The sequence below is a fragment of the Drosophila innubila genome (genome assembly GCF_004354385.1).
Source record: "Drosophila innubila isolate TH190305 chromosome 3L unlocalized genomic scaffold, UK_Dinn_1.0 0_D_3L, whole genome shotgun sequence".
Taxonomy (NCBI): domain Eukaryota; kingdom Metazoa; phylum Arthropoda; class Insecta; order Diptera; family Drosophilidae; genus Drosophila; species Drosophila innubila.
Window position 1 is genome coordinate 24,207,006 of NW_022995376.1, and position 25,192 is coordinate 24,232,197.

The window sequence follows — 25,192 nt, forward strand, 5'->3', positions numbered from 1 at the left end:
TGTTGTGCCGTTGTCGTTGTCCCCAATTGACACCCACCCTCCCCACCTCTCATCAATTCCCATGTAAATATCGTATATGTATTATATACTTTTTTTGTCTTTTGGGAAAGCTACGCACAGTTAACAAAATATTTCAACTTGGCTGCCTTTTGCATGCAATCCAAAGGACTTTTCTCATACATATGTGTATGAATGTGTGTGTGTTTGTGTGTATGTATGGCTTCCGAGTCCCAATTCGAGCTGGAGTGTTGGTAGTTGTACGAATAAACGGAAGGATGTAAGGCGCAAGAGAGCCCAGGAAATTATTTATATTATATTTTTATGCTTCAATTTGTATTTAATCCATTTCAATTTTATTGTTTTTGCTGTTTTTCTTGCCAAGATTTTATATGCATTTTAATCAAAATATCAGAAATAAACCAGAAGAGAATGCCGTTACCAAAATGTGGCAATATTAAAAAGTGTATCGAGATCAGGCCGCACTAACAATGCCATGCGGCAAATACGAAATATAAATAATAATTTCCGCTGGTGACCACAGGATACAACATATCCTTCTTCTGCCCAACAACAACAACACGAAGGCCATACGAGACAACAGCTGCGTGAAGTGCGTTCAATTATTATTTTTTGCAGCTCGCTTTTTGTTCCTTCCGCGGTTCTTTCTCCCTCCAGCTTCTCATTCAGATAAACTTTTATCAAGTTTGCAAGTGATACAAAAAAAGCAGAATTTTTGAAGCGAAATGTTATTGCCAGAAAAACGAAAGTCACCAGAGTAGTCGATTCCAAAGTCACGTCGGAGAACATCACGACCCAGAAACACAATACAATTTCTTTATTGTTTCAATCTTTCAACTTCGTTTTGTATTCAATTGTAAAGAGATTGCGAATTGAAGTGAATTGCCTGAGGCTATTTTTAAAACAGAGAAACTTTCGCAATTTAAATGGTAATTGTCCAAGCGATTCCTTTTTGATGAAAGACAAAATCGTAAGAGGGTTAATCTTTGTAAATGCAACTAGATGTTTTTTGTGGGATAATATACTTTGATCGATGTAAAGAAATTAACAATTATTTAAATAATTGTTAACAATAAATAGAATATTATGAAAATCAAAGAATGATATTATATCTTTACATATCTCTTATATTCTTCGGAGTTAAAGTAAAGATTTTAATATAGGTTGAACCCTATCGCTAGCGTAATGATCTTGAATGATGCTTCGCAAACAGTTAATTGAGTTAATATATGTATGTATGTATGTATGAGTAACCATACACGTATCATACCAACCATGTTTATCCCTTATTATTAACGCTCGTGTGATTTTGACACCATAAAATTGGGTCGTCGACTGTGGTCTAGGCTGCTCTCCCCACGTCCTCACCGTTATGTTATGATGTTGCCTTGTTAGCTTGAAGAAATGAAATAGGTCTGTATTACCTACCCACATAACACAATTTGTTCCGCAACATTGATTTAATCCTTTTTTCCCCCAACATCCTTTTTTTTTTTTTGCACACACTCGTACATAAAAGGAGGGAAGTACAAAGGCCTTAGCGTAGTCGTCTGGCACAATTTCTTAAATTTTCCGTTGGTTTTGTTGCCGTTTTCCGGCATTTGCGTCCTTGAATTTCTGTTATTTTTCGCTCATTCTTTCGCTTTACGCATTACCATAAATTTTTGCTTTGCTTTCGCCTTTGGTCCCATTTGAGCTTTCAATACATTTACATTTGCATTTACTGATTTGAAAACGCTGAAACGTACTTCCAACTGCTTTCCGCACGTTTAAAGTCCTTGCTGTTTCGTCCATCCGGAAAGGAAGTGCCAGAGTTGGGGAACAAAATATTATATATATTTTTTTATGTTAGCCAACGGTAAACAATATATGCGTAAGTAATCTCTGTTGACTTAAGAACCTTAAGAATTGATATAACAAAGCAGAAACGAACTTTTTTTTTTTTTTTATATTTGTTGTCGGAAATTAATAAAAAGTAAAACAAGTAATAATTTCAAATTTCTTGCTTTGATGGATTTTTTGTTGTTAACTAATGAAATTATACATGTATTGAAATTATTCAAATATTTCTTGAAGGATTTTATTATATATAAAAGCTTTTTTATATAAGAAATAATAGATTTAATTGTTAATATATTTTATTGTAAAAGAAATGGAACTTATTATAAATATTTATAAATTAATTAATTAATATGAGAAATTTTCTTATCTTAATTAAAATGTACAGTATTCCTTTGAGTTCTTTGAAATATTCTGCAACTTGTTATCTTATTGAGTTTAATGATGAGAAGTGTTCATAGTCCGTATGTCCCTTTCCTATCCCTATGAAAGTAGATCGTGCACCTCTTGCAGCTGTGGTGGCAGATGTCCCACCACTCTAGCCACATCTGCAACGGTGCAGGCATACAGATAGCCCCATACCAGATTTTCAAGGTACAGCCAGCGTAGCCAGGGCACAAGTTCTGGCTGCAACGGGTCACAAATCATGTATGACTCACGGATCTGGGAGAGGGTGGCATGGGGATTGTTGACGCCTATGAGGGCCAAACCACGCCAGGGTCTATCATTGTCGATGAGCAGGCGATAGTAGAGACGCGGCACGCGCAGAACAGCCGTGTTATTGGCATCCGTGGCCAGATGGAAGTCGGTTTGGGCAGCATCCGGCAATGGCATAACACCATAGGTGCCAGTATAAACGCTTACCGACAGGCCGGATCGGGCAACAAAGCGACGCGTTTCGTCCTCGACAATTGCCCAGTGGCCACCATTGAAACTTTGCCACTGGGGCGCCACATTCAGATAGTTAAAGCTGCTTCGCTGTTGACTGGCATAAATCAGATCCCCCTTGGCGGCCAGATGTCCACGTGCCAGAAAAAGGCCCGCCTTCTTATCAAACAGACCTTTCATGTGGTCACCAAGAGTTGCAGTTGCCTCCGCTGCCTGATGCAGCAGTTGCACCGCCCGCTGTTGCTGATGTGTCTGCGAATAGAGTCGCTCCATGTCGAAGCCACAAAAGTGGCCGGCGGTGCTGAACCTTACGCGCTTCACGTGTCGCTGAAAATGCTCGTTTGCCGGCAGCAACTGGTAGAATGCATACTCGGTTTGTAGCTTCTCCGCATCGTGACACAGCTCCAGGGTTCGCACAAATCTCCCCGCTCCCAGGTTATAACCCACACGGTACATGCGTGCCGCTGATGCCACATCACCATCCCCGCAAGGCTGCTCCAAACGTTCAACGGCATACGCCAGTTGTTGGGTGCAGTAAAAGTCCTGAAACTCCCGCTTTCCACCTGTCCACTCGAAGGTGCTGTCATGCAGGCAGCGAGCGTGTATGGAGCTTAGGTCAGGGGTCACATGGTCATCGGTATTGATACTCGCAAAGGCGGAACTGCAGTAGAGCTCGATGCTGGCACCGCGTGGTATCACCAACTGACCCTCTGCATTGGGCAGCCAATAGGTGTCCGTGTTGGGATGCAGGTAAAGCGGCTGTGACCGTTTGCCGTACGGAAAATCATCTTGTATGTCCAGCTTGCAGGGTGCACCTAAAATTTAATTAAATATACATTTTCCGAATGAATTGAGACAGTTGAGTTCAAGTTTTAAGTGGTCATATTTGCATTAATATTAATTTAATTTAATTTAATTTTAATTTACAACTATTCTACACCTAAATAGTATTTAAAAATAAAATAGAACAAATTGAAATATTAAATAAATTTTGATGTTGAAATCTCATGTATAAACAAAGTTTACCAATTAATTCATAAGCTTTAATCACCTTACATTCTGTTATTGATAAGAAGAAATTGTGCTTTTAGTCAAAACAGTTGGAGTACTAGTTATAAAAACAAGCGATTATTATTTACTGTTAGCTTTTCTGTTAGCTTTTCAACTTTTGAGTTAATATTTTTGTAAACTAAAAAAAACTTTTAAACTTTTAAAAACTATGTTAATTATAATTTTACATGTCAATACACTAGTATTTAAATTTCAAATTTTTTTTTATATTTATGCGACTATCATTTAGGTTTAAAAAACTTAAAGAGGAACACTTGTGGAAGCCATTTAATTATAAATGTAATTTAATATTATATTTAGCTATATTAAATTTTTGTAAATTACAAAGCTTTAAAAGAAATATATAATGCGTTAAATATTGAATGAAACTAAGTTTACAGGTAAACATGCACTTACCCCGCTGATTTGTCTCATTTACGTGCACTTCCTCAAAATCTTTGATTATTTGACCCACTTCGGCTTCTGGCTTAATTGCTTCGCGCGCTCGAATCTCAGTCGCCGTCACGATCAACAACAACGTAAACAAAAGCGTAAACATGATCGACAGTGTACCGAAGTGTCAAACACGATGTCCGACATCTGACTAAATAATATGCACGCTCTACAGATGTTTTTATGCTAAAATTTCACTTGTTCTCTTTCTTTCTCTCCTTCTCTCTTTTTGCCATTTTGCTGCTATCTGGATTTTTAATGCACCTCACTAAAGTTAAGGAAAGAAAGAGAGAGACAAAGAGATAGAGAGAGAGCTAAATATCTTATTGTTTATTTACTTAAGTTAAAACCATTTGCGAGCTGTGCTTATTGTACGTAACTGTAAAAAATTTAAACAGCTTTGATCCCTTTGCGATTAATTAAGATTTTATTCACGTTTTAAACTTATAAATTTACATATTTATATTAATGTCAGTTTTACGAGAATCAAAATTTCTAGCTACTCATAATATTTTCCATTTATCATTAAAAACATTAAATTGTTAAATTTATTATGCATAGGGTAAATAACACTAGCCAAATGTCAAAAGTAATCTATAATCACTCCAAGAAAATAGAAGATAATAGTTAATTACAATGATCAGCTTACATATTTCCATGTAAATCATTTTAAAATTGCATATTTTATTCAGTTAATAATTTTTAAATACATTTAAAACAGATAATATATTAAAATTTAAAAAGATTATCCATTGAATCGGTATTATTACGACGCGGCCTCGGTGAGCTTCTTCCATTTACGTAGCCAACAGTGACAGCACTCTCCACATTAACAGCATTCACTTGTTGGGCAAGTGGGGAATAAGTTACACCCACCTCAGTTCCAAAATCTGTTGTTATGTTAAGACCCTGACCATCGTTCCAGTTTGTATTGGGTCGACCATTGATCGAGTATGATGATGTTTGCATTCCTTGTCTACCATTTGCAAAGGTCGACATCTGAGCTGAATATTGATTTCCATAATTGCCATTATTGTTAGGCCATTGACCTTGGTTATTGTTGGCATTCCATTGACCATTATTGCCACTCATTCCTCCACGTGTACCCATTTGTCCCATTCCGTTACCGCTCATTCCGTTTCTTCCCATTCCATTTCCATACATTCCATTCCCACCCATTCCATTGGTACCCACTCCATTTCTTCCCATTCCATTCCCACCCACTCCATTGGGACCCATTGCGTTTCCCCACCGTCCATTTCCACACATTCCACCAGGGCCACCCATTCCATTACCACTATGGCCCGTCCTACCACCCATTCCCATTCCACCCATTCCATTCCCACCCATACCACTGCCACCTATTCCATTTCCGCCAACTTTATTACTATTTCCCATTCCGTTGCCGTGTTGTGCAGCGTCGACCTGTCGCGAAAATTCTTTAATTTCCCGTCTTCGACGTTTCATTCCATTTCTATTCATTCCATTTCTATTTAGTCCATTACCGTTCATTCCATTACGATTCATTCCATTACCATTCATTCCATTACCGTTCATTCCATTACCGTTCATTCCATTGCCATTCATTCCATTACCGTTCATTCCATTACCGTTCATTCCATTACCATTCATTCCATTACCGTTCATTCCATTACCGTTCATTCCATTGCCATTCATTCCATTACCGTTCATTCCATTACTATTTGACACTCCATTACCACCTCGTCCTCCCATTTGATTCCCGCACATCGGATTTCCTCTAGGTCCCATTCCACCTGCCATAGCATTTCCATGCATTCCATTTCCAACCCTGTTGTTTCCACCCATACCATTTCCACCAATACCAATTCCACCCATACCATTTCCACCCATACCATTTTCATTCATTCCATTTCCACCCATCTGTCCAGCCTCTCGTTGATTTCCAAATCCTTGCAGTGATCGCTTCAGTCTTTCCACTGAAGCACCTGAAAATTAAATAGCAGAGTGTATACGACAATGGATATTTGCTATATAGACTAATGTTTAATTTTACACTCCAAAAATATTCTTCTATTATTTTTTATATTTTTTTATTATTTGTATTTTGTGCACTTTGATTAACCGTATGAGTTGTATTCGTTATTGTTGTTATAGTTATTATTGATGTTGTTGTTGTTGTAGTAATCATAGTAAGGTGTCTGAGTAGTCAACTGGTTATTATAGTTAGGATAATAAGCGCCTGGTCCATAATATTGATTAGAATTGTAACCCACTCCGGCAAAACTTCCCACACCAACAGGCAGTATGACAATTGGCTGTGTTATAACTCCAGGCGGAGCTATTGGCAAAGGCATTGGCATTGGCCTAGGCGGTACGGGGGGATAATAGATACGACCCGGCCTAGGTACTGGAAGGGGCCGTGCGATCGGCAATGGCATGGGCATTGGCATTGGCATAGGTCCAGGCATAAATTGTCTTTTGGTAACATTGTGAAATGATTCTGACTCTGAATCCAAGTCAATGAAGTCTGGAAAATCTGGGAAATAGGAAAATCAAGAGAATGAGCTTTGCTCTGCCTTTGAAGCGGTACCCGAAAAGGGCAGATTCACATAGATATTGTAGGAATAATAGCGGGGCGGGGGATTATAGTTGCCGGGATAGTTTGAAATTGCCTGACGACCTCGAGATAAGCCTCTGTTCGGATACAGGTAAGCTGGATAGGCCGGATAAGCCAAGTTGAGGGATAGATACGGATTTACAGGCTGTGCTTGGCGTGGTTGAATTTGACGGGGGACACCTGGTGATATCGGTGGTGGATATAACATCTGAGGGGAACGACGATGCCGCGTTCCAGATGTCAAGTCTGCTGAGTAGAAGAATCAGAAGAAAGGGTCACCGCTTTAGCAACTAAATTGTGATATACATCAGATAGTTGTTGATCAAAGATGAGGGTCTAACTGATGTACCAAGTGGATAGCTGTTTGAAAATCGGGGGTAACAATTGTAGTAGCAAGGCGGTGCGGGAGGCATCAATTGACGCCCATTTCCGGCACGGGCATTGGGGTAAGACGGCACAGACCTGGGGCCAGAGGGCAGATAAGGTGAGGACGGATAATTACAAGTGTAAGGATAATAAGGACTGCAGTACTGTCGCCAGGGCTGAGTGTAGAAGTTCTGATTTTGATTGGGATTAATATTGGGCTGTTTGGCGCCATCCTGTAAAACGACCAGAACATTGGCCTGTAGCTGTTTTGCATGGCTTTCAGCTGGATCAGCGAAAGATTCCTGATTCAGCAGCTCAAAGTCCGTGTGGGGCTTAATTTTCAGTTGATGGTTCAGTTGATGGTTCAATTGGATCGTGCTGGTGATGGGACTATAGATGGGTGTAAGTGTGTTTGCTGTGGTGGATGTGGTGTCGATCAATTGCTGATCTGAAACGGACCAGTTAGTTGATTGACAACTGAAACCAGAAAGACTTTTGACTCACCTGCATTCATTGCACGCTCCACGCATCTTGGATACAATCCACAATGTTCGCCATCCCGTTGATCCCTCTCACAGGCCACATGCGAAACGATGCATCTTTCGTTGCCAGCACAGCTAATATCCCGACAATCCTGTCCAAACTCTGACCAAGTCAAACAAAAGTCAAATGAGCTGAGCTTGAAGATCACAGAAAGTCCTGCACTTACTTCGGTACGCATTAACATGTCCTGAAACTGTCACAATTATGGCCAATAGGCAAATGGCCACTGGGCCAAGGTAACAACTTGTTATCATATTACGACACTTTACAAATTCTGGCTACAATTTCAATAATTCACTGGACTTTGCGCTTTAGGTGAACTCTATTTTATACTATTTTTTGATATGCTTCAATCTCTGTTTTAATTTCATTTTATTTTAAAGCGCATTCAACTCATTAACTGATGAATTAAAAATTACGAATATTAACTTAATTGTCATACAAACCGATTAATTGTAGTTTAAGAGATAGTCAAGGTTTGTTTAATATTTATTTTACTTGCTAACTGAAATATGAAGTGATTATAAAGAGTGATTATTTTTAATATAAAATTTAAGCTGCACGATTAGTGAATGCGCTATACCAAAGCAATTTTCAGCAAAAAAAAAAAAATTTAATAATATTTGCTTTTATAATTAATACCCTACTCTTATAATGTGATCGTGAAAACTCCAGTACATAAAGATAGTGTAATGTACTATACGTTTGAAATTCCAATTTATTATATACCATTTTAATTGTTATTAATTAACGAAATCAAGATTATGCTTCAGGCCAAAGAACTTCGATTCGATTAATTAAGCACTACAACAGATTATCAAAAATAATCGTAGCCCTCTCATAGATATGCTAATGCCAAAGTCATTGTAAATTTGTTGGGGTCAAGGGCTTCTTGAAAACTGGCACATGATATAAACTACAAAACAAACTTGTCTTATCAGTGGACAACAACTTTATCGAATATTAATATTTATGATATTTGTTCTTAGATTAGTTAACTATAAAGTGTGATTTAAATTTATGGGTGTCGTGCTGTCGTTACACCTAGTACTCCATTCGTCTGTAGATCTTCTAGTGGCAAATCCTTGACAACTTTGGTAAATTCTTCGACAGTGCAGGCGTAGGAATAACCCCTCTTTAGATCTTCCTTGGTCCAGCTGATCCAATTGATTTGATCTCCTATATCTGGACAGATGAGATAATCATTCTGAATCTCCTCCAAGCTGGCATGTGGATTATTAACACCCAATAGGACGATGCCCAGGCGACTCTCGCGATCAATGACCACACGGAAGTAGAGCCTGGGCACAGGGATCAATCCATTATTGTTCTCATCAAAGTCCAGGTAGAGCTCCTGGTGAACACCCTGGGCATCCGGCAGTGTAGAGACACCCCAAATGCCAGTATAACAATCTGCGGTGATATTTTCATCGGCCACAAACTTCCTTACGCTATCCTCGATGCGTTCCCAGTTGCCCGCGTTGAAGGTCTGCCATTGGGGAGCCGCATTCACAAAGAAGAAGGTCGCCTGCTGGGCGGGACCGAAGACAAAGTCCGTCTTGGCGGAGAGATGTCCCCTGGCCAGATAAACATTGCCACTAATATTGAAATAACGTGACGCATCCATGTCAAGGATCTGGCTGATGGTGATATTCTGTTGGATTTGCGTGTACTTTCCGTTGACATCCTTGCCGTCATAAAAGTCGCCGGTGATGAAGCTGGGTCGACTAACAGATCGTTGATACTGTGCGCTACCTGGCATGAGGACATGATGAACATATCGGGTCACCTCCTCCAGCTCATTGTGGCACACATCGTAAGTCTGCAGGAAGTCGTCCTGTTCGTCGGCTTGAGCCAACTGGAAACCCACCTCGAGCAGGTTGGTGCCACCATTGCAGGTGCGATTGGTGCGACGAGCGGTGTAACCAGGCCAGGAAGTGCAGACAAAGTCCTCCAGTTGGTAGACACTGCCCAGAACCAGGAAACTCTTTTCTCCCCAACAGCTGGCATTTAGTCTTGTGAATCCGTCAAAACGATCCTTAAAGGAACTTTTGCCGCTGCAGTGCAGCTCCAGGATCTCCCCATGTTTCAGTTCGGTCAGACCCTGCAAGTTGGGTTGGAGATACTCTGCCTTGTTCTGGACATCGCGGAGTACGTAAAGTGGCGCTGGATCCTTAAGATCGCCGTTCACCCGGAAGCTGCAGAGTTGTTCTGGATTGGATGGGGAAACTCCCAGTAGTCCTGAAGTTTGTAGTTGATCCAAAGGCAAATCCTTGACCACAGCTGTAAAGTCTTCGACGGAGCAGGCATAGGCATATCCCTGCTCCAGCTGCGTCTTCTCCCAGTCGAGCCAATCCAGTTGGGCGCCAACATCCTCGCACACCACGTAATCCTGCAGAATCTCCGACAGACTGGCATGTGGATTGTTGGTCACCACCAGGACAATGCCCTTGCGACTCAGCTGGTCAATAACCACGCGATAAACAAGGCGTGGCACAGGTAACTGCTCCGCATCCGCATCCAGATAGATCGGTGTCTGTTTGCCTTCGACATTGGGCAGCGTGGAGACGCCCCAGCTGCCCGCATGGATGCTCACATTGAGCGCCTCGTCGGCCACAAACTGGCGAAGGCTTCGCTCCACCGCCAGCCAGTTGCCAATGCTGATACTTCGCCATTGGGGCACCGCATTCACATAGAAGTGGGTGGCCCTCTGGGCTGATCCATGCACGAAATCCTGACGAGCAGCGAGCTGGCCACGTGCCAAATACAAGTCCCTAGTGCTGTCCAAATACTTGCTGGCATCCAGACCAAGGATCGAGCTGAGTTCCTCCAGTTGATGTGCCTGTCCATAGTAGATGTTGACATCCTTGCCTGTGTAAAAGTCCCCGCGCAGATATCCCGGCTGTGCCACGTCCCGTTGATAGGCGACATTCGCCGGAGTCAGCTCGTAGCGTGCATAGCGTGTGATTTGCGCCTTCTCATCGTAGCAGAGCTCCAGCTGTGGCAACAAGCCCGCGGCGACATTAAAGCCAATCTTCAACAACTCTGTGCCGCCTTCGCAGCGATTTCCAGTGCGTACAGCCACATAGCTTGGCCACGTTTGGCAGCTAAAAGACCTCATGCTGACCTGTTGACCCTCCGCCTCGTAGATCTGATTGCCCAAACAGCGCGCCGTCAATGCGGTGAACCGATTAAAGGGAACAGTCAAGGCGGAAGTGCAGTGTAAATCAAGGCTGGAACCCTTTTCTATTGTGTAGACTCCCGCTTCATCGGGAAGCAGCCAACTGAGAGCACCCTCTGGAGTGAGAAGTGGTGCAGGATCGATCAGATCTCCATTGAGCTTAAATTGACATTGATTAGGGGTAGGACCGGGGGTTGGTGTGACGGGAGAACTGGTTGTGGCAGTTGAGCTGGAAGCTGTGCTGGAAGACTCGGTGGTGACAGTTGGCATAGCGGTGCTGGACGACTCAGTGGTGCTATCGGAAACGGTTGTTGAAGAAGACTCGGTCGTCGCAGTTGGAGTAATAGTGCTGGAAGATTCGGTGGTGCTATCGGAAACGGTTGTAGAAGAAGACTCGGTAGTAGCTGTTGGAGGATTACTGCTAGAAGAATCGGTAGTGCTAGCTAAATCAGTAGTGGAATCGTCCTCGGTGGTGACAGTTGGCGTAGCGGTGCTAGACGACTCAGTGGTGCTTTCGGAAACGGTTGTTGAAGAAGACTCGGTCGTCGCAGTTGGAGTAATAGTGCTGGAAGATTCGGTGGTGCTATCGGAAACGGTTGTAGAAGAAGACTCGGTAGTAGCTGTTGGAGGATTACTGCTAGAAGAATCGGTAGTGCTAGCTAAATCAGTAGTGGAATCGTCCTCGGTGGTGACAGTTGGCATAGCGGTGCTAGACGATTCAGTGGTGCTATCGGAAACGGTTGTTGAAGAAGACTCGGTCGTCGCAGTTGGAGGATTACTGCTAGAAGAATCGGTAGTGCTAGCTAAATCAGTAGTGGAATCGTCCTCGGTGGTGACAGTTGGCGTAGCGGTGCTAGACGACTCAGTGGTGCTTTCGGATACAGTTGTTGAAGAAGACTCGGTCGTCGCAGTTGGAGTAATAGTGCTGGAAGATTCGGTGGTGCTATCGGAAACGGGTGTAGAAGAAGACTCGGTAGTGACAATTGGAGCCATAGTGGTAGATGACTCTGTAGATGTATCTGAATCCGTTGTGGAAGATAACTCTGTGGTGGTAGTTGGCGTAGCGGCGCTAGATGTCTCAGTAGTGCTGGTTTCCGTGTCCAAACCAAGCACACCATTTGTATGCAGATCCTCCAGGGGTAAATCCTTTACTACCTTCGTGAAATCCTCAACAGTACAAGCATAAGAGTAGCCCTCATGTAGATCCTCCTTTAGCCAGGAAATCCAACTCAGCTGATGCCCAATATCTTCGCAGAGAATGTAATCTTTTTGGATTTGTTCCAGCGTGGCGTAGCGATTGTTTACACCGACTAGGACAATACCCTCACGACTCTCACGATCGATAATCACGCGGAAGTAGATCATGGGCACTGGAATCAAACCATTGTTGTTCTGATCAAAGTCCAAATAGAGTTCACGCTCGATGCCCTCCACATCGGGCAGGGTAGAGACACCCCATGTGCCGGTATAACAGTCTGTTGTCAGATTCCGATCGGCCACAAATTTCCGAACACTCGACTCAACACGCGCCCAGTTGCCGCCATTGAAGCTCTGCCATTGTGGTGCCACATTGATGAAGAGGAATGTGGACATTTGCATCGCACCAAAGATCAAATCCGATTTTGCTATCAGGTGACCACGAGCCAAGAACCGATCTTCGGTGTAGTTAAAGTAGGGCGAGGCATCCAGGCCGAGAATCTCACTAATAGTAATATTCTGCTGAACTTGTGTGTACTTCCTATTAACGTCCCGTCCTCCGTAGAAGTCTAGCTCAAGGAAACTGGGACGTGCCACACCAAGTTGATAGTCGTAGCTTGAGGGATAGAGCACGTGGTGCACGTAGCGTGTGGCCTCGGCCAGCTCATCGTGGCAGACGTCGTAGGCTTGCAGGAAACCATCGTCCTCGAGCTGAAAACCCACCTTGACGAGGTCTGTGCCGCCATTGCACTTACGTCCGGTGCGCAGGGCCGTGTAAGTTGGCCAAGCCGTGCAGCTGAAGTTGGAGAAGGGATAGATCAAGCCATCGATGAGAAAGTACTTTTTCTGTAGGCACTGCACCGTCAACTGGCTACGGTTGCTGAAGGGGGCGGCAAATCCCACTCCCGGGCAGAACATATCCAGTAGTTCGCCATTTACCAGACGCACTGTATCCGTCGGATCGGGCACGATCAGCTCGTAGGAGTCGTGACGTGCAAACAACGGCGCTGGATCCTGGAGATCTCCATTTATTCGAAACTCGCAATCACCGTGCACAGGAACACCTTGTTCGTCCTCAACGAAGGGCAACACGCGTGGCAAGCGTCCATCGGCGGACCGGAAGCTGACCAGCAGCCCCAGGATTAGGATCGCAGTCACGTAGCACTTCATAGCAGCGCGTATGAGGCCAATATGCCAAACCCGACATCGATTAAGCACATTCTTATATGGCTTTCAAAGCGCGAACAGAATTATCTTGACATTATCGCTATCGATGAAACGCGAACCTCTTGACGCACTTGTTTATGACCGTTGATTACCGCTTGGGAATTCTTGAATTTCAAATGAGATATGCTCTGGCCCCAAATTGGCTCCGCACAAAATAAGATTGGAAAATCAATAACGGAGAGACTCTAATATTTATATCATAGATTTTTTTATTTTGGTTTTTTAAAAGTTCATTGCATTATGGTAAAACTATAAGTTAACAAGTTACCCCCAACTAAAAAATTATGTCATCAATTACAAATAGTTGGTAGAGCTTATAGGTCAAATAAATACCAATATGACTGCTTTTTTTATTTTCCCATATATGTTATAAATTCTTGTCAAATTGCTCCCATAAACGGATTCTATTGCCAAATATTAGATATGCCTTAATCATAATTCATAAAAAAGCTATTGTTCAAATTATCTATTGATTTTCGGGACTGCTTTTATAAATTGAATAGTCAAAAATTGTTAGGCTATCGATATGTTAGTTAATTACGTGTAATATGAGATATAATAATTAAAATAATCCAACGAAATTTTTTTATTTGTCGTATGAAACATAAATCAGTAGATTCATCATGGGCTTCTCAAAATACAGAAAAAACGTTCAATTACTAATTGATGATTTCAACCCAAAACTGTCAGCAACAAAAGTTTCTCAGTTTTTGAGATTGTGAAATGTATTCCATCAAAATCAAGAACAGGACAACCAAATGAGTGACGGCTTTGGAACAGGATAACTAAAGACTGTTGCAAAAACGATTCAAATGGTCTGCTGACTAATTTGCAGCACTGTACGTGCGTATGAATATCATCAACTGACTGCCAAAATATTTCTAGGGTCAAAGAAAATACAAAAAGTACAGAAACAGAGTAACGTTATATGTAAAAACAAATCAATAGGTAATTGGATTTGTGAGGAAATACAATTTATTCGCATTTGCTGCTGACAGCTGCTGGTCAAACAGAAAGCCATGTCAATAAAATTCAATAAACATGTGAATAGTTCTTCCATGTACATATGTCAATTGAATTGAAAAGAATAATTTATTATAACATGGCACTTGATTTTTATTCTTACTATTCGAATGCAATAGGGTATACTCGTAATAATCTTGTGAGCAAACAAGTACAAGTACCCATAGAGGCAGTCTTATAAAATATAGTTATAAATATGTATATACTAGTAATTGTTGTAAGATAAGTCCCTCAGAATCCATTACAATTAATCTACTCGGAAGAGAATCACTGCGGATGGCAGTTTTCGCTAGTGACGAAAGCAGCACGAAGTGTGCAAAAGGCGATTAGCAATATATACAGCTAATATGGAATTTTCCAATTTTCTACAACTGTCCGATTAGATCGTTGAGTTATTCAACAACATATTATTTCTTGTTGATTCCACTTGTGCTAAGTTCTAATTCTTATCCATCCATGCAATCTACTTCACATTTATTGATAGCCAAACTAGTATTATAACGCATTTTATAACTAGAGCTTAGTGTCATTGACAAATAAACTTTCTTTATACATAGTCCATTAAATTAAATTTATTTCTGTACAGTTTTAAGGAAAAATACATGTCGCTATTTTAAATAAACCAATTAGGCGTATATTAATTTGTGTGCTCTGTTATTTAGGCACTACAATTTTGCCAGATTCACATTAATCAATTTGTTTTGTTTAGGTGTTATTTAGAGGGCCTGAACATGACAATTCGCGCATAAATTCTGATATTCTCAATAAATTATGCTAACTAATGGTAACACATGGCGGATTCGTTATTTTAGTTGTCATTGGCTACCAATTAAATTGGCTGCAGGACGTGGGGAGGTGAGGTGGTTGCATCTGGCACTTGGCTCTTGGGTTAATGGCAACCTTAATTATTATCCTTTTTTCATTCGCACTTCTTTTCAATTTTTGTCCTTGACAGGTGGCTCACGACGCAGCTCAATTAAAAGTGCATTAAGATATCGCATGGCAGGTCACAAGGTTAAGACGCCAGCAACTGCTGAAACTTGATAATTTCTTGCCTGATTGCTGTTGTCTAATGAAAATACATAATTTGATTGGGAAATAAGTGCAACAAATGGCATTGAATATTGTCCGTGCTATCAAGTTTTTAATAGTCATAATTAATGCATTTCTGTACGATTAAATTGTTTAATTTAAAACATTGAAATACGCATATAAATGCATATTAAAGGAGGAGGAAATTAAAAAGAACAGATCTTCATGTCTTTATGCAATATTGCAAGATTTCTTTCTGCTTCTTTTTGGACACAGCAAAGAAGTGAGCTGAAAAGCTCTTGTATAGCGCATTAAAATCCCTCGAATAACACTGATACGCCGTGTTGGCCGACGCTGTTCACGGTGTTGCGGCAGCATTGAATAAATGAAGAATAAATGTAGATGGCAACGCCGCTGATGCTGTCGTTGGCCGAACAGTGGCCACTGGCGGTGATGGCCAACAAGGCGGCTTTCAAGTGCAGCCGGCAGCTGGCAAAAGCGCCGACTGCAAAAGACAGCACCAAACAGGCAAAAAGGGCAGCTATGTTTTTTTTTATTTTTGCGTATTTCCATTTTGTTACCTCCTTCTCTTGGTTTTTTTTTTATAAAAAGTATGTGGCTGAGATTTTTATTTTGTTTTTTATTTATTTTGTGGTGCTGTGCCTTTTGCCAGGCGCAAGAAATTTTTGCTGCTCTCTTTCTTTTAAGCGAAACATTTTAATTTAAATGTTAAAATGTGACAATAGTCAAGTCCCTAAAGGGAGCGATATGAGACAGTCTCATGTGTCGGAGCGTCAGTCAAAGAACGACACATGCAGTTACTCAGGTTGTACCCTACACAACAAAAGACTGGTATGTATGTATACAAATGTAGCAAAACAATAATAACTGTATACTACATAAACTATTACTTAAAAAATTCCAATATTACAAAGTAAAAATACAACAAAAAAATAATTAAAAACTAATAGAAAATATGCTTTTCAAGTTTCAAGCTATATTTAGTAAACTATCTACCTATCTATAATAATCAATTTTATAATACCCTTACGTATTTTAGAAAGTCACTGCAATTTTAACGTCTTATCAATCAATAAACTGAGTGGTTTTTTATACATACCACATTAATTTATGTTTATATGGCTTAATTATAGGGTATTTTAGTGTTACAGTTTCCTTATGTTCGTCAACCTTGTTGCTGTCATTTTCAGCTTTGAGTTGCTGTCTGAGTGTTTGTTGTTGCTGTTATTGCATGTTATTTGAGTGGATTACCAGCAATGTTGAGCGTCCGTTGTCCAAAGGGGCTGAAGAATCTCTCCGATACAGAAAAAGAGAAATACTTTTAAATTATGCCTGCTCAAAATGTTGAATGACGGCGGCGCGAGCTCAACGAGCTTTGGATGAGTCCCAAGTCCGCCGACCAGGCCACGTTTACTGACGGAGACTGTCGGTCTGTGGTAACCACAGCTCAAGTGCCAATTAATAAGTTTTGCCTTTGGTATGCGTTTGAAAACCACCACCACCAGCAAACAACGAAAATCACAATAAAATGAAACCCCTTTTGCCTGCACCGCAACCCTTTGGACCACGTCTCCTCTGATTGTTGTTGATGTTCTACACTCGTTGGTCAGCCTCGTTGTATGCATGAATTATTCAAAGAAAAGGATATTAAAAGCAAATACACACACACATATACGAGTTTTTTTTTTATTTGTACGTATGCCTATAAGTATGTGTGTATCTCAGTGGATGTTGTCGTTGTCGAAGGATGAGAACGCGCTTGAGTAATTGGAAGTTTTTACTGCCGCCTCGTTTGCTTCAATTTCGCTCTTGTTGTACTACTTGTTTTTGTTGTTATTCAGCTTGTTCTTGTTGTTGCCTTTGTTTTTGTTTTTTGTTGATGAAGCAAATTTTAATGAATAATGTGTGGCTTCACACATTGTCATAAAATATTCATGCTGTTAGTATCCTGGCAACAGCATGAATATCATGGGCAATTTAAAGAGCACCAAAAATTCAATATACAAACTGTCTATCATCAGCTACTTCTAAGAGCTTCATTACGACTAAGATTTGCTTTTCATAGATATTTTTGTTTTTTTAATAAATGTACAAATGTACAATGTACAGATGAATATCATTTTTCGCGCTATAGTTCCTTTAATCGTTACACATTGTGAAACTTTAAAAGATTCTAGTTCAAAGTCAATTTAAGCTATCAATAGTATGAGCCGTTTAACATCTTCTAGCAAATATTTGCATAATTTATACTAATTTTCCTTTGTCCTTTTGTTCGAGCTTTGCATAGAAATGCCACGTTTTTGTATAATATAAATATATGTATATAATATCATATCAGGTTGGTCTCAAGTGCATTGTTGCCATTGTTGAATTCTACTTGCTGCTTGCTGCCTGTTGCTGTTTTTCTTTCACTTCACTTTCCGGCTTCTGCTGCCAGCTTTTCCAATGTTCTCAGCGTTTGCACAAACGGGAAATTTTTGCAGCAACAATGTCTGTTGATTTTCACTTTACTCTGCTGTTGTTTCTCTTGTTGGTCTTGTTGTTGTCTGCGTTATCTGTAATTTTGCTGCTGTTGTTCGCTGCAACGTTTAATTCAATGTAAACGTGTTAAAGCGTGCCCGGCATGCGGAAAAACAGAAAAACAGTTTTAAATTGAAACAAATAAGAGATGACAGCTTAACTGACGGATTGGATGGCACCTCTTGGTCATCTGACCACCTCTCTCCCGTATTATTCTCCGGCTGAGTGGCAGTAACAGCATCATCATTATACATCATTTTATACGCATGACGTCTCATTAACAATGAGAATGTTAAAATATACTTATTTAATTTGATTTTAATTTCACCCGGATGCATTGTGAATGAAATTCATTCCCGGCCAATAATCAATCAGACTGAAATCAACTTTAAGCTCTTTAGTTGCTGTGTATTGATCAGTTAAGGAAGATGAATAACGTTGTCGTTGATTTTCAGTCTCTTGCCATCTCAGTCCCAGTTTCTATAATAAACAACAACTCAGTTTTAATTTGAATGAAATATATTTTTTGGCTCATAACTCACCTGGGTTTTATTGCGAATTCCATGTTCTTGATATCTAAAATATACTTTTAGAGTTTCCAAGAATCTGCCTCAAAGGGTGAACAATGCAGCAGACTATTTTGAAATGACCATTGCTATGAGTAGAAATTGTTATTGAAATATTTGTAGAATTCAAAAATAATATTCCCTTACCTCAATGGAGACTGTATGGGTCGGAGTAGGAATTTCCAGCTGCAATGGTTGCTGCGTCACCTCATCTCGGATTCCAATTAGCAACTTGGCGACGTCATCTATAAAATGTTCTGACAAAATTCCAGTTGCAACACGCAGCAGTTGAAGTTGTTTGCATTCACGCACAATTTTGAGTAGGGCTTTCGAAATGTCGCGTCGGCTGGACATCCAAAGACTCAGCTTCTGCAGTTGCTTGAGTTGCGCCAGCATTTCCACACATTCGGCCCTCAAGCAAAAGCATTTCAATTGCTGCAGTCCCTTTAGTTGAACAATTTGCAGCACTTCCTCTGCACTCAGACTGCCTCCATCGATTTCTAAATGTTGTAGCTGCGACCGCACAGCCAGAGATTTGAGCAACGGAGCAAAGGAGTCTTTGCGCCGAACGCCGTAGTGGATGAGTTTCCTCAATTTAGGTAACCTAGCCAACGGCTCGTAGGCAGCAGATTCCGCCATCATGCCAAACTTAAACGTCTCCAGGTTTCCGCAATGAGGTACTATGTCTTTTAGGTTTTTGTCGACACAGTCATAGCCGAGGTGCAACGCCTTCAAATTGGGGTTCGATTTACAGCATTTGGCCAGTACTGAGACACCTATTTTCCGTGTATTTAATTGAAGCTCCTCCAGGTGGCTCAGATGCCACACATTATCAAAGGTCCAATCTAAACAACAAGAAATCAATTAATATTGGACAGAACTTTAGTTTAATTTAAGAAAAGATCTTAATTTAAATTAAAAAAAATTGTTTTTCAATTAAAATTCGTAAGTAATAAATAATACTTATTTACTTAATTAGTAAGTATAATAAGTAGTTCAGCTTTAATTTTCCTTTTTTTAACCAATTAAAAAATTATGTTAATATCCATAGGTTCGCTATACTTGTAGAGCAGGAAAACAAAAAATTTAAAAAAAAATTTGCTTACCATAATGAGTTGCTAAAATTTTCTTCTCTTTTAAGAATTTGTCTGCTGCAAAAATTTGATCAAATGGTTTGTCAGCGGCGGTGTTACAAGAATAATACTGTGTTACCTAGTGTAACAGATAAATGGCAGCGATATCTTTCGTGACACGAGCATAGAGAACTTAACCAAGGTTTATACTGGTAGGGCAAAAAAATAAAATAAATATAAAGTATGCTTACCATCCTTTGTGCAAACTTTCAAGATCTTTAACTCGTTTAAATTCCTGACTGCAGCAAAGATCTTCTCAAATGGTTTGACAACGGGTGTGATAATAAATTCGAGCTGTTTTAACTCCAAGCACTGTAAGTTGACCATGCCCTCCAAGGCATAGCAAAGTGTGCCGAAACAATTGATAGGCGTTTTGCATCCATGTGATCCGTATGCTCGGGAAGTATTAAAATGATCAAGATCGATGGTGAGCGTCTGAACGGATTCGCGGCAAATGCAGAGTTCTATCAGCTGGAGTCTTGTGCTGCTTATGTCGAATGTTAAGTGGCGATTTCGTATACCGTACCGATAAATAAACAAATCACGAAATCGCCGGCAGACTTGGGAAAAATTCTTATAATCGTCCGCTGGCAGATGACTCAGTAAATAGCCAAGACAATCGTCGTTTAAATCCAAAATATTCATAGCGCTCAGTTCGAGAGTCAGCGAGCGACTAAAATAAAATTTCAACAAAATATATATGAAATTGCAAACGCAATCTAAGGCCACGTGTCTTCGGCGTATGAGTAATCGGTAGATTAGATATGTATTTCCCCCCAGCTTGTTTGTTTGAGCGAATTCAGTTCGGCAGACCGGTTTTGCTTAGTATTAGAACTAACCTTACACAATTTCAACGTCCAACGAAATGTAAACAAACACGTATTGGTTTGTTGCATCAGCTTTTTATAGAGCTTTTATATATTGAATAGTGTGCATTGGATAAAGATATAACGAAATAATAAGTTTTTGCTGCTTAACTTTTTTGTATTTCCCAAATTTCAAAATTAAATTGCATTGTAAAATTCTTTTAATTTTTATATTGCAGCACATTGAAAAAACCGCACCTTATCGCTGTGGCGAACGTTATCGAAATATCGATTACAATAATAGATGACGTGCAGTGTTGCCATATTCGCTTTTTTCCCGTCAATTCTGGCTTTTTTCAAAGGCCATTTGCTAGAAAAATTTGCTGACAGCGGGAATTCCGGCTTTTTCTTTGAAATGCTTTTTTTCAGTCTTTTTTTTGTATATTTTTTTATTGCTAACACTGTGTTGTCGATGCTTACCAGCAGTGTTTGAAAAGCTGACAGTCACAGCAGCAGCAGTCGTAAAATTTTGTCTGTGCTGGGCTTCTGCAGCCAACAGTTTTTGCAGTTCTGTTATTGCTAGAACTGTTGCTGCGAGCATTTTCGACATCGCAGTCGCAGCGAAAGCAAAACATTTTTTTATCAGCAGCGCAGCGCTTGAATCGACAACTTCGGCAGATCGGAGCTGTTGCTGCGAGCATTTTCGACAGTCGCAGTCGCAGCAAAGCAAAACTGTTCTTGATCAGCAGCGCTTCGAACTGCGCCGTCGCCAGGCAGTCGCAGTCGCAGCAAAAGCAAAACTGTCGATCTGCCGAACAGCAGCAGACAGCTTCGACACTTTTTGCTTTGTTTTGGTAACTTTTTAACTGTAATCGCTGAAGTCACTTTCGGCGCACTTTGTAGCAATGAACAGATCGTAGACGAAGTGACTTCGGCAATTACAGTTACAAAGTTACCAAAACAAAGCAAAGCAAAAAGTGTCGAAGCTGTCTGCTGTGCTTGTGCTGCGCTGTGCTGTCGGCAGTCGACAGTTTTTGCTTTTGCTGCGACTGCGACTGTCGCCAGTTCACGCAGTTCGAAGCGCTGCGCTGATGATCAAGAACAGTTTTTGCTTTTGCTGCAACTGCTACTGTCGAAAATGCTCGCAGCAACAGCTCTAGCATTCGTAAAACTGCCGAAGTTGTCGATTCCCGAAGCGCTGCGCTGCTGATAAAAAAATGTTTTTGCTTTCGCTGCGACTGCGACTGTCGAAAATTCTCGCAGCAACAGTTCTAGCAATAACAGAACTGCAAAAACTGTTGGCAGTTTTTTAAACACTGCTTACCAGCACCACTAAGCAAATAACCTATAGAGAAGTCATTTCATACCAACGAAAGTGTCCACAATAAAAGCCCTATGCCTTTTTATTGCCGAGCATATATCGTTTGCTCTAGTTGACCATTTCGGGAACCAATGCGTCAAATACTTTGAAGGTGAAGGTAATGAAATTATTCATATCTTATGAATAAAAGAGCAGCTGCTGCTCAAATTTTTCAGTTTATTTCTGAGCAACAAATTTTGCGAGATCACTCTTCCCCTCTCGTTAGAAAATACAGAAAATAAAGGAATTGAAAAACTAGCTTTTTTATGCCTTTTTAATTGTTCAGCTTTTTTTTAAGTTTTTCAGCATTTTTGCATCGTTCCTCCCGTCAAAAACAGCTTTTTTTTCAAATAAAAGCTGGCAACACTGATAACGTGTATGCATTTTGTAAATAGCAGCGATTTCTTTCGTGACACGAACAGACAAAGCTTAATAACCAATTTATACTTGCCGCATCATTGATGATATCGCCAGAATTTTCCCATATGAAACCTGTGGATAGAAAAAGAGTCAAATTTGTCAAGATGCGACGAATGTTCCGGAAGTGTGACAGTATTCGACTTGTATTTAATCGAAATGTAGTACTTTTTCGTGACAAAAATCGAAAGAGTCGATAAGCAACAGAAAAAATTAGGCCAGGAAAACAAATATAATTTAAAAAAACCATGAATCGTGAAAAACAAATGAAAAAGAAGTGAATAGAATCACCAAAGAGTACCCGAGATCCGTGAACATTCTGGTTCACACATATAAAATTACAAGTAAGTAATAAATACCCGTAATAATAATGTAAAATATTTTTGATAATAATTTTTATTTATATGCTAATTCACACACTTTCCTTTTTCTCTATTGAAGAGGCCAGCTATTCATAAACGTCGGCAGTAAAGGAACAAACTGCACAAAACAGACGAACGTTGACTTCGCAAACCGAGATTATAGAGCACTTCAAGAGGACGAACAAGACCTGCTGATATCGTGATAGAAATTGCTTGAAGTCGAGGCGCCGTGGATAAAGAATAGATCCTGCCAAAATCAAATTTAAGAAATTTTAAACAAATAAATATTTATAAATGCAAAGATATCGAATTTTTTATAGTTTGCGCATACTCTTGCGATCTACCTCAGTGAAATTCAAGCAAAGCTGTTTCCTGACATTGGAAAGAATCTATGCGGGAACTCATCATTTCTAGCAATGATAAAATTGAACAAAATGAAGATGCTTTTAAATTTGGCGTTTGCATTCATTGGAGCATTTGTAAGCCTCCTTCCAATTCGCCGAAACCGTGCCTTCAAATGGCCTAAAGCGTTGTTTCCCAGCCCTCAATCCTTTCGTGTACATATCATTCCTCCTTTAAGAGCTCCATTAGCATATTGGTAAAAGCATTGTAATTACCAAATGCACCGTTTAAGAGATTTTCCCTAATTTTGGATCTCTTTAATATCAGGAATTTTTGTTTTGTTTACTTCTCGAATTGTAAGCACTTGCATCATTTTTTCGCACCTTCGATAAAAAAAAGTCCAGAACGATAGGATATCGGTCATTTAAATAAATTAAGTTCGATTACTCTTGAAAAAAATAAGTATTTATATTTAAAATTTAAAAATTTTTATATATGACACATTCAGTATTACTGCCTGAATGTCACGTGTCACACAATGTACGCACATTTTTTGGTAGTCTGCGAACACTGAGATGCCCACGTGACTTCCTGGTCGTCATTTTGTTATCATCAGCAATTTTTGGTTGTGTAGGTGTGGGAGTAGCAGGAGACGGAGCTTGTTTCAGGTTGCAATAAAAAGTATTCCGAACCGTATCAAAAGGCGAAGGTTCTCCGGCACCAATTTTAGGAGGTGATTTACTTAAGCACTTTCCTAATTTACTTTCAGCAATTGATGGAGCCAGAGTTGGACCTAAAACTGGCAACGGAGGATCCTCCAGAGTGCTTAGCTTCTGGGTCGTATCGCAGCCAGAACGAATCCATCTGTAACTGTTGGTCTTGGTCGGTGTTAAGGTGTTGGCCATTGGTAAATTGCCACTTTGATGCCTGTGTTTCATTTTCACATTGTTCGCATGGGAATGTGTCGCCATTTTGACATTCGCTGGTGCTTCCACTTTAAGGACTGGCAACTTCGGTCTAATTCTGTGCGACACCGGTGCACTATTATCAAATATGATGTTCTGAAGAACGATAGAATTGTCAAGAAGAACGGGCATAAACAGTTGCGCCTCGAGACCTGGATACTCGACCAACACAATATTCTTGTCAAGCAAAAGCTTCATAGAGAATTTTAGCTGATTTGTTTTGAAATGCATCATTGCTTGGCCAAATTAATTACGTACAAAACTTTATTACGATTCCTTTACATTACTAGACAAAAAGATAAATCAACGATATTTGAAACGATGTTCGTACATTTTTGTTTCTTGAAGTCTAAAGCATACGTGATATGTTAGCAAAATTGTTCTTAACTGGTGTTGGAATAGATGGACCTATACTTTCGATGGTCGCTATTCTTTGCGTTAGTATCTGATTTTGTTTGTTGCCTGGACTTCTTTTTAGGTCTTTCCTTCACCGCGATCGTCCTTTCTTTGTTAGGTTTATCTTTTAGCGGAAGATATACCAATAGCTTGCTTAGCCCCACCGCCTGAGCTGCTAGAGAAGCAGCCAGAGAAGCAACATTTTCATTACCTTTCTGGTCTCTCAGAGTTTCAGCCTCTTCTTGTATTCGAGACTTCTGGTAGGCAAACTGCGTCAGTTCACAAGCGGAGACACGTTTCAAGGCAACGCAACGACTAGAAATAAGAGGCAAAAATATCTCCGATTCATAGCCGTTACATTCCACAAGTAGCACGTTTCCGTTTGAAATGAGTTTCAACTCGAACTTAGGGTCCAAAGAACTGTGCTTCGAACTGGCATTACCAGGCGATAATCCCGCCGTTGCAGTTACCAACCTTCGGTGTCCAACTCGATTGCATCTCATCAAGGACGAGCGAACGCCAAGTTGTGTTTGACTCGCTTGAATTTTCGGCTGACGGCTGTATATGACATTGGTCAATACGATGCGATTGTTTCTCAGCTGTGGTACAAATATCTCCGACTCGTATCCAGCTGCCTCCACTAAGACGATAGTCTTCTCTGACAGCAACTGTATGCGGAACATGCTGTTATTTGGGTTCTCAGATTACTCAGATGCGGTCACAAAATTAACTGGAATTTGGAAAGAGTCAACGTACGTAGACAAGGATCGTTAACCTTATTAGAATTGTCTTTTCTTGTGGTCTTCTAGGCGAAAATTAGATATGCCTTCTATCCAAGGAAATTGTCGAATTTTGTATATTAAAAAAAAACATGTTCAGTACTGTCAA

At 40.3% G+C, this 25,192-nt stretch overlaps 5 protein-coding genes and 1 long non-coding RNA gene across 8 annotated transcripts; all 6 read right to left on the reverse strand.

The window, feature by feature from the left end:
* Positions 1 to 2,178: 2,178 nt before the first annotated feature.
* LOC117787921 lies at positions 2,179 to 4,390 on the reverse strand. The gene is made up of 2 exons (XM_034626554.1): positions 4,213 to 4,390; positions 2,179 to 3,560 (listed from the first exon to the last, which is right to left on the reverse strand). The coding sequence occupies exons 1-2, from the start codon at positions 4,352 to 4,354 to the stop codon at positions 2,341 to 2,343; spliced, it is 1,362 nt and encodes a 453-aa protein (XP_034482445.1). The 5' UTR covers positions 4,355 to 4,390; the 3' UTR covers positions 2,179 to 2,340.
* Positions 4,391 to 7,137: 2,747 nt separating this feature from the next.
* On the reverse strand, positions 7,138 to 8,010 carry LOC117788518. Its single transcript, XM_034627302.1, has 3 exons — positions 7,923 to 8,010; positions 7,718 to 7,858; positions 7,138 to 7,661 (listed from the first exon to the last, which is right to left on the reverse strand). The coding sequence occupies exons 1-3, from the start codon at positions 8,008 to 8,010 to the stop codon at positions 7,138 to 7,140; spliced, it is 753 nt and encodes a 250-aa protein (XP_034483193.1).
* Positions 8,011 to 8,685: 675 nt separating this feature from the next.
* On the reverse strand, positions 8,686 to 13,312 carry LOC117787545. 3 transcript variants are annotated; one of them, XM_034626093.1, is made up of 3 exons: positions 11,847 to 13,312; positions 11,435 to 11,558; positions 8,686 to 11,173 (listed from the first exon to the last, which is right to left on the reverse strand). In XM_034626093.1, the coding sequence occupies exons 1-3, from the start codon at positions 13,302 to 13,304 to the stop codon at positions 8,775 to 8,777; spliced, it is 3,981 nt and encodes a 1,326-aa protein (XP_034481984.1). In that variant the 5' UTR covers positions 13,305 to 13,312; the 3' UTR covers positions 8,686 to 8,774. The 3 variants fall into 3 exon arrangements, with proteins under 3 accessions (XP_034481984.1, XP_034481983.1, XP_034481981.1); XM_034626092.1 differs by having other exon boundaries at positions 11,219 to 11,558; XM_034626090.1 differs by having other exon boundaries at positions 8,686 to 11,558.
* A 4,176-nt stretch (positions 13,313 to 17,488) lies between these two features.
* On the reverse strand, positions 17,489 to 20,344 carry LOC117788460. The gene is made up of 4 exons (XM_034627236.1): positions 19,848 to 20,344; positions 18,671 to 19,368; positions 18,500 to 18,612; positions 17,489 to 18,437 (listed from the first exon to the last, which is right to left on the reverse strand). Exons 1-3 carry the CDS (start codon positions 20,299 to 20,301, stop codon positions 18,547 to 18,549), a joined length of 1,218 nt encoding a protein of 405 aa, XP_034483127.1. The 5' UTR covers positions 20,302 to 20,344; the 3' UTR covers positions 17,489 to 18,437; positions 18,500 to 18,546.
* A 2,273-nt stretch (positions 20,345 to 22,617) lies between these two features.
* Positions 22,618 to 23,037, reverse strand: LOC117788463. The gene is made up of 2 exons (XR_004617772.1): positions 22,946 to 23,037; positions 22,618 to 22,848 (listed from the first exon to the last, which is right to left on the reverse strand). It is a non-coding gene; the product is annotated as an uncharacterized LOC117788463 (long non-coding RNA).
* Positions 23,038 to 24,157: 1,120 nt separating this feature from the next.
* On the reverse strand, positions 24,158 to 25,192 carry LOC117787380. The gene is made up of 2 exons (XM_034625889.1): positions 25,061 to 25,192; positions 24,158 to 24,988 (listed from the first exon to the last, which is right to left on the reverse strand). The coding sequence occupies exon 2, from the start codon at positions 24,985 to 24,987 to the stop codon at positions 24,292 to 24,294; it is 696 nt and encodes a 231-aa protein (XP_034481780.1). The 5' UTR covers position 24,988; positions 25,061 to 25,192; the 3' UTR covers positions 24,158 to 24,291.

Bases quoted from the DNA above. Each gene is read 5' to 3' on its own strand.
- LOC117788460 (XM_034627236.1), bottom strand. From the start codon at position 20,301: ATGAATATTTTGGATTTAAACGACGATTGTCTTGGCTATTTACTGAGT. The intron at 19,369-19,847 runs GTAAGCATACTT...CTTGTTGTTTAG, and splicing joins GAAAGTTTGCACAAAGGATG to ATTGGACCTTTGATAATGTG. The intron at 18,613-18,670 runs GTAAGGGAATAT...TTCTACTCATAG, and splicing joins CCCATACAGTCTCCATTGAG to CAATGGTCATTTCAAAATAG.
- LOC117788518 (XM_034627302.1), bottom strand. From the start codon at position 8,010: ATGATAACAAGTTGTTACCTTGGCCCAGTGGCCATTTGCCTATTGGCC. The intron at 7,859-7,922 runs GTAAGTGCAGGA...TGACTTGGTCAG, and splicing joins ACATGTTAATGCGTACCGAA to AGTTTGGACAGGATTGTCGG. The intron at 7,662-7,717 runs GTGAGTCAAAAG...GGTCCGTTTCAG, and splicing joins GGAGCGTGCAATGAATGCAG to ATCAGCAATTGATCGACACC.
- LOC117787921 (XM_034626554.1), bottom strand. From the start codon at position 4,354: ATGTTTACGCTTTTGTTTACGTTGTTGTTGATCGTGACGGCGACTGAG. The intron at 3,561-4,212 runs GTAAGTGCATGT...ATTAAATTTTAG, and splicing joins AAATGAGACAAATCAGCGGG to GTGCACCCTGCAAGCTGGAC.
- LOC117787545 (XM_034626090.1), bottom strand. From the start codon at position 13,304: ATGAAGTGCTACGTGACTGCGATCCTAATCCTGGGGCTGCTGGTCAGC. The intron at 11,559-11,846 runs GCGACGACCGAG...AATCCTCCAACA, and splicing joins CCAGCACTATTACTCCAACT to GCTACTACCGAGTCTTCTTC.
- LOC117787380 (XM_034625889.1), bottom strand. From the start codon at position 24,987: ATGTTCCGCATACAGTTGCTGTCAGAGAAGACTATCGTCTTAGTGGAG.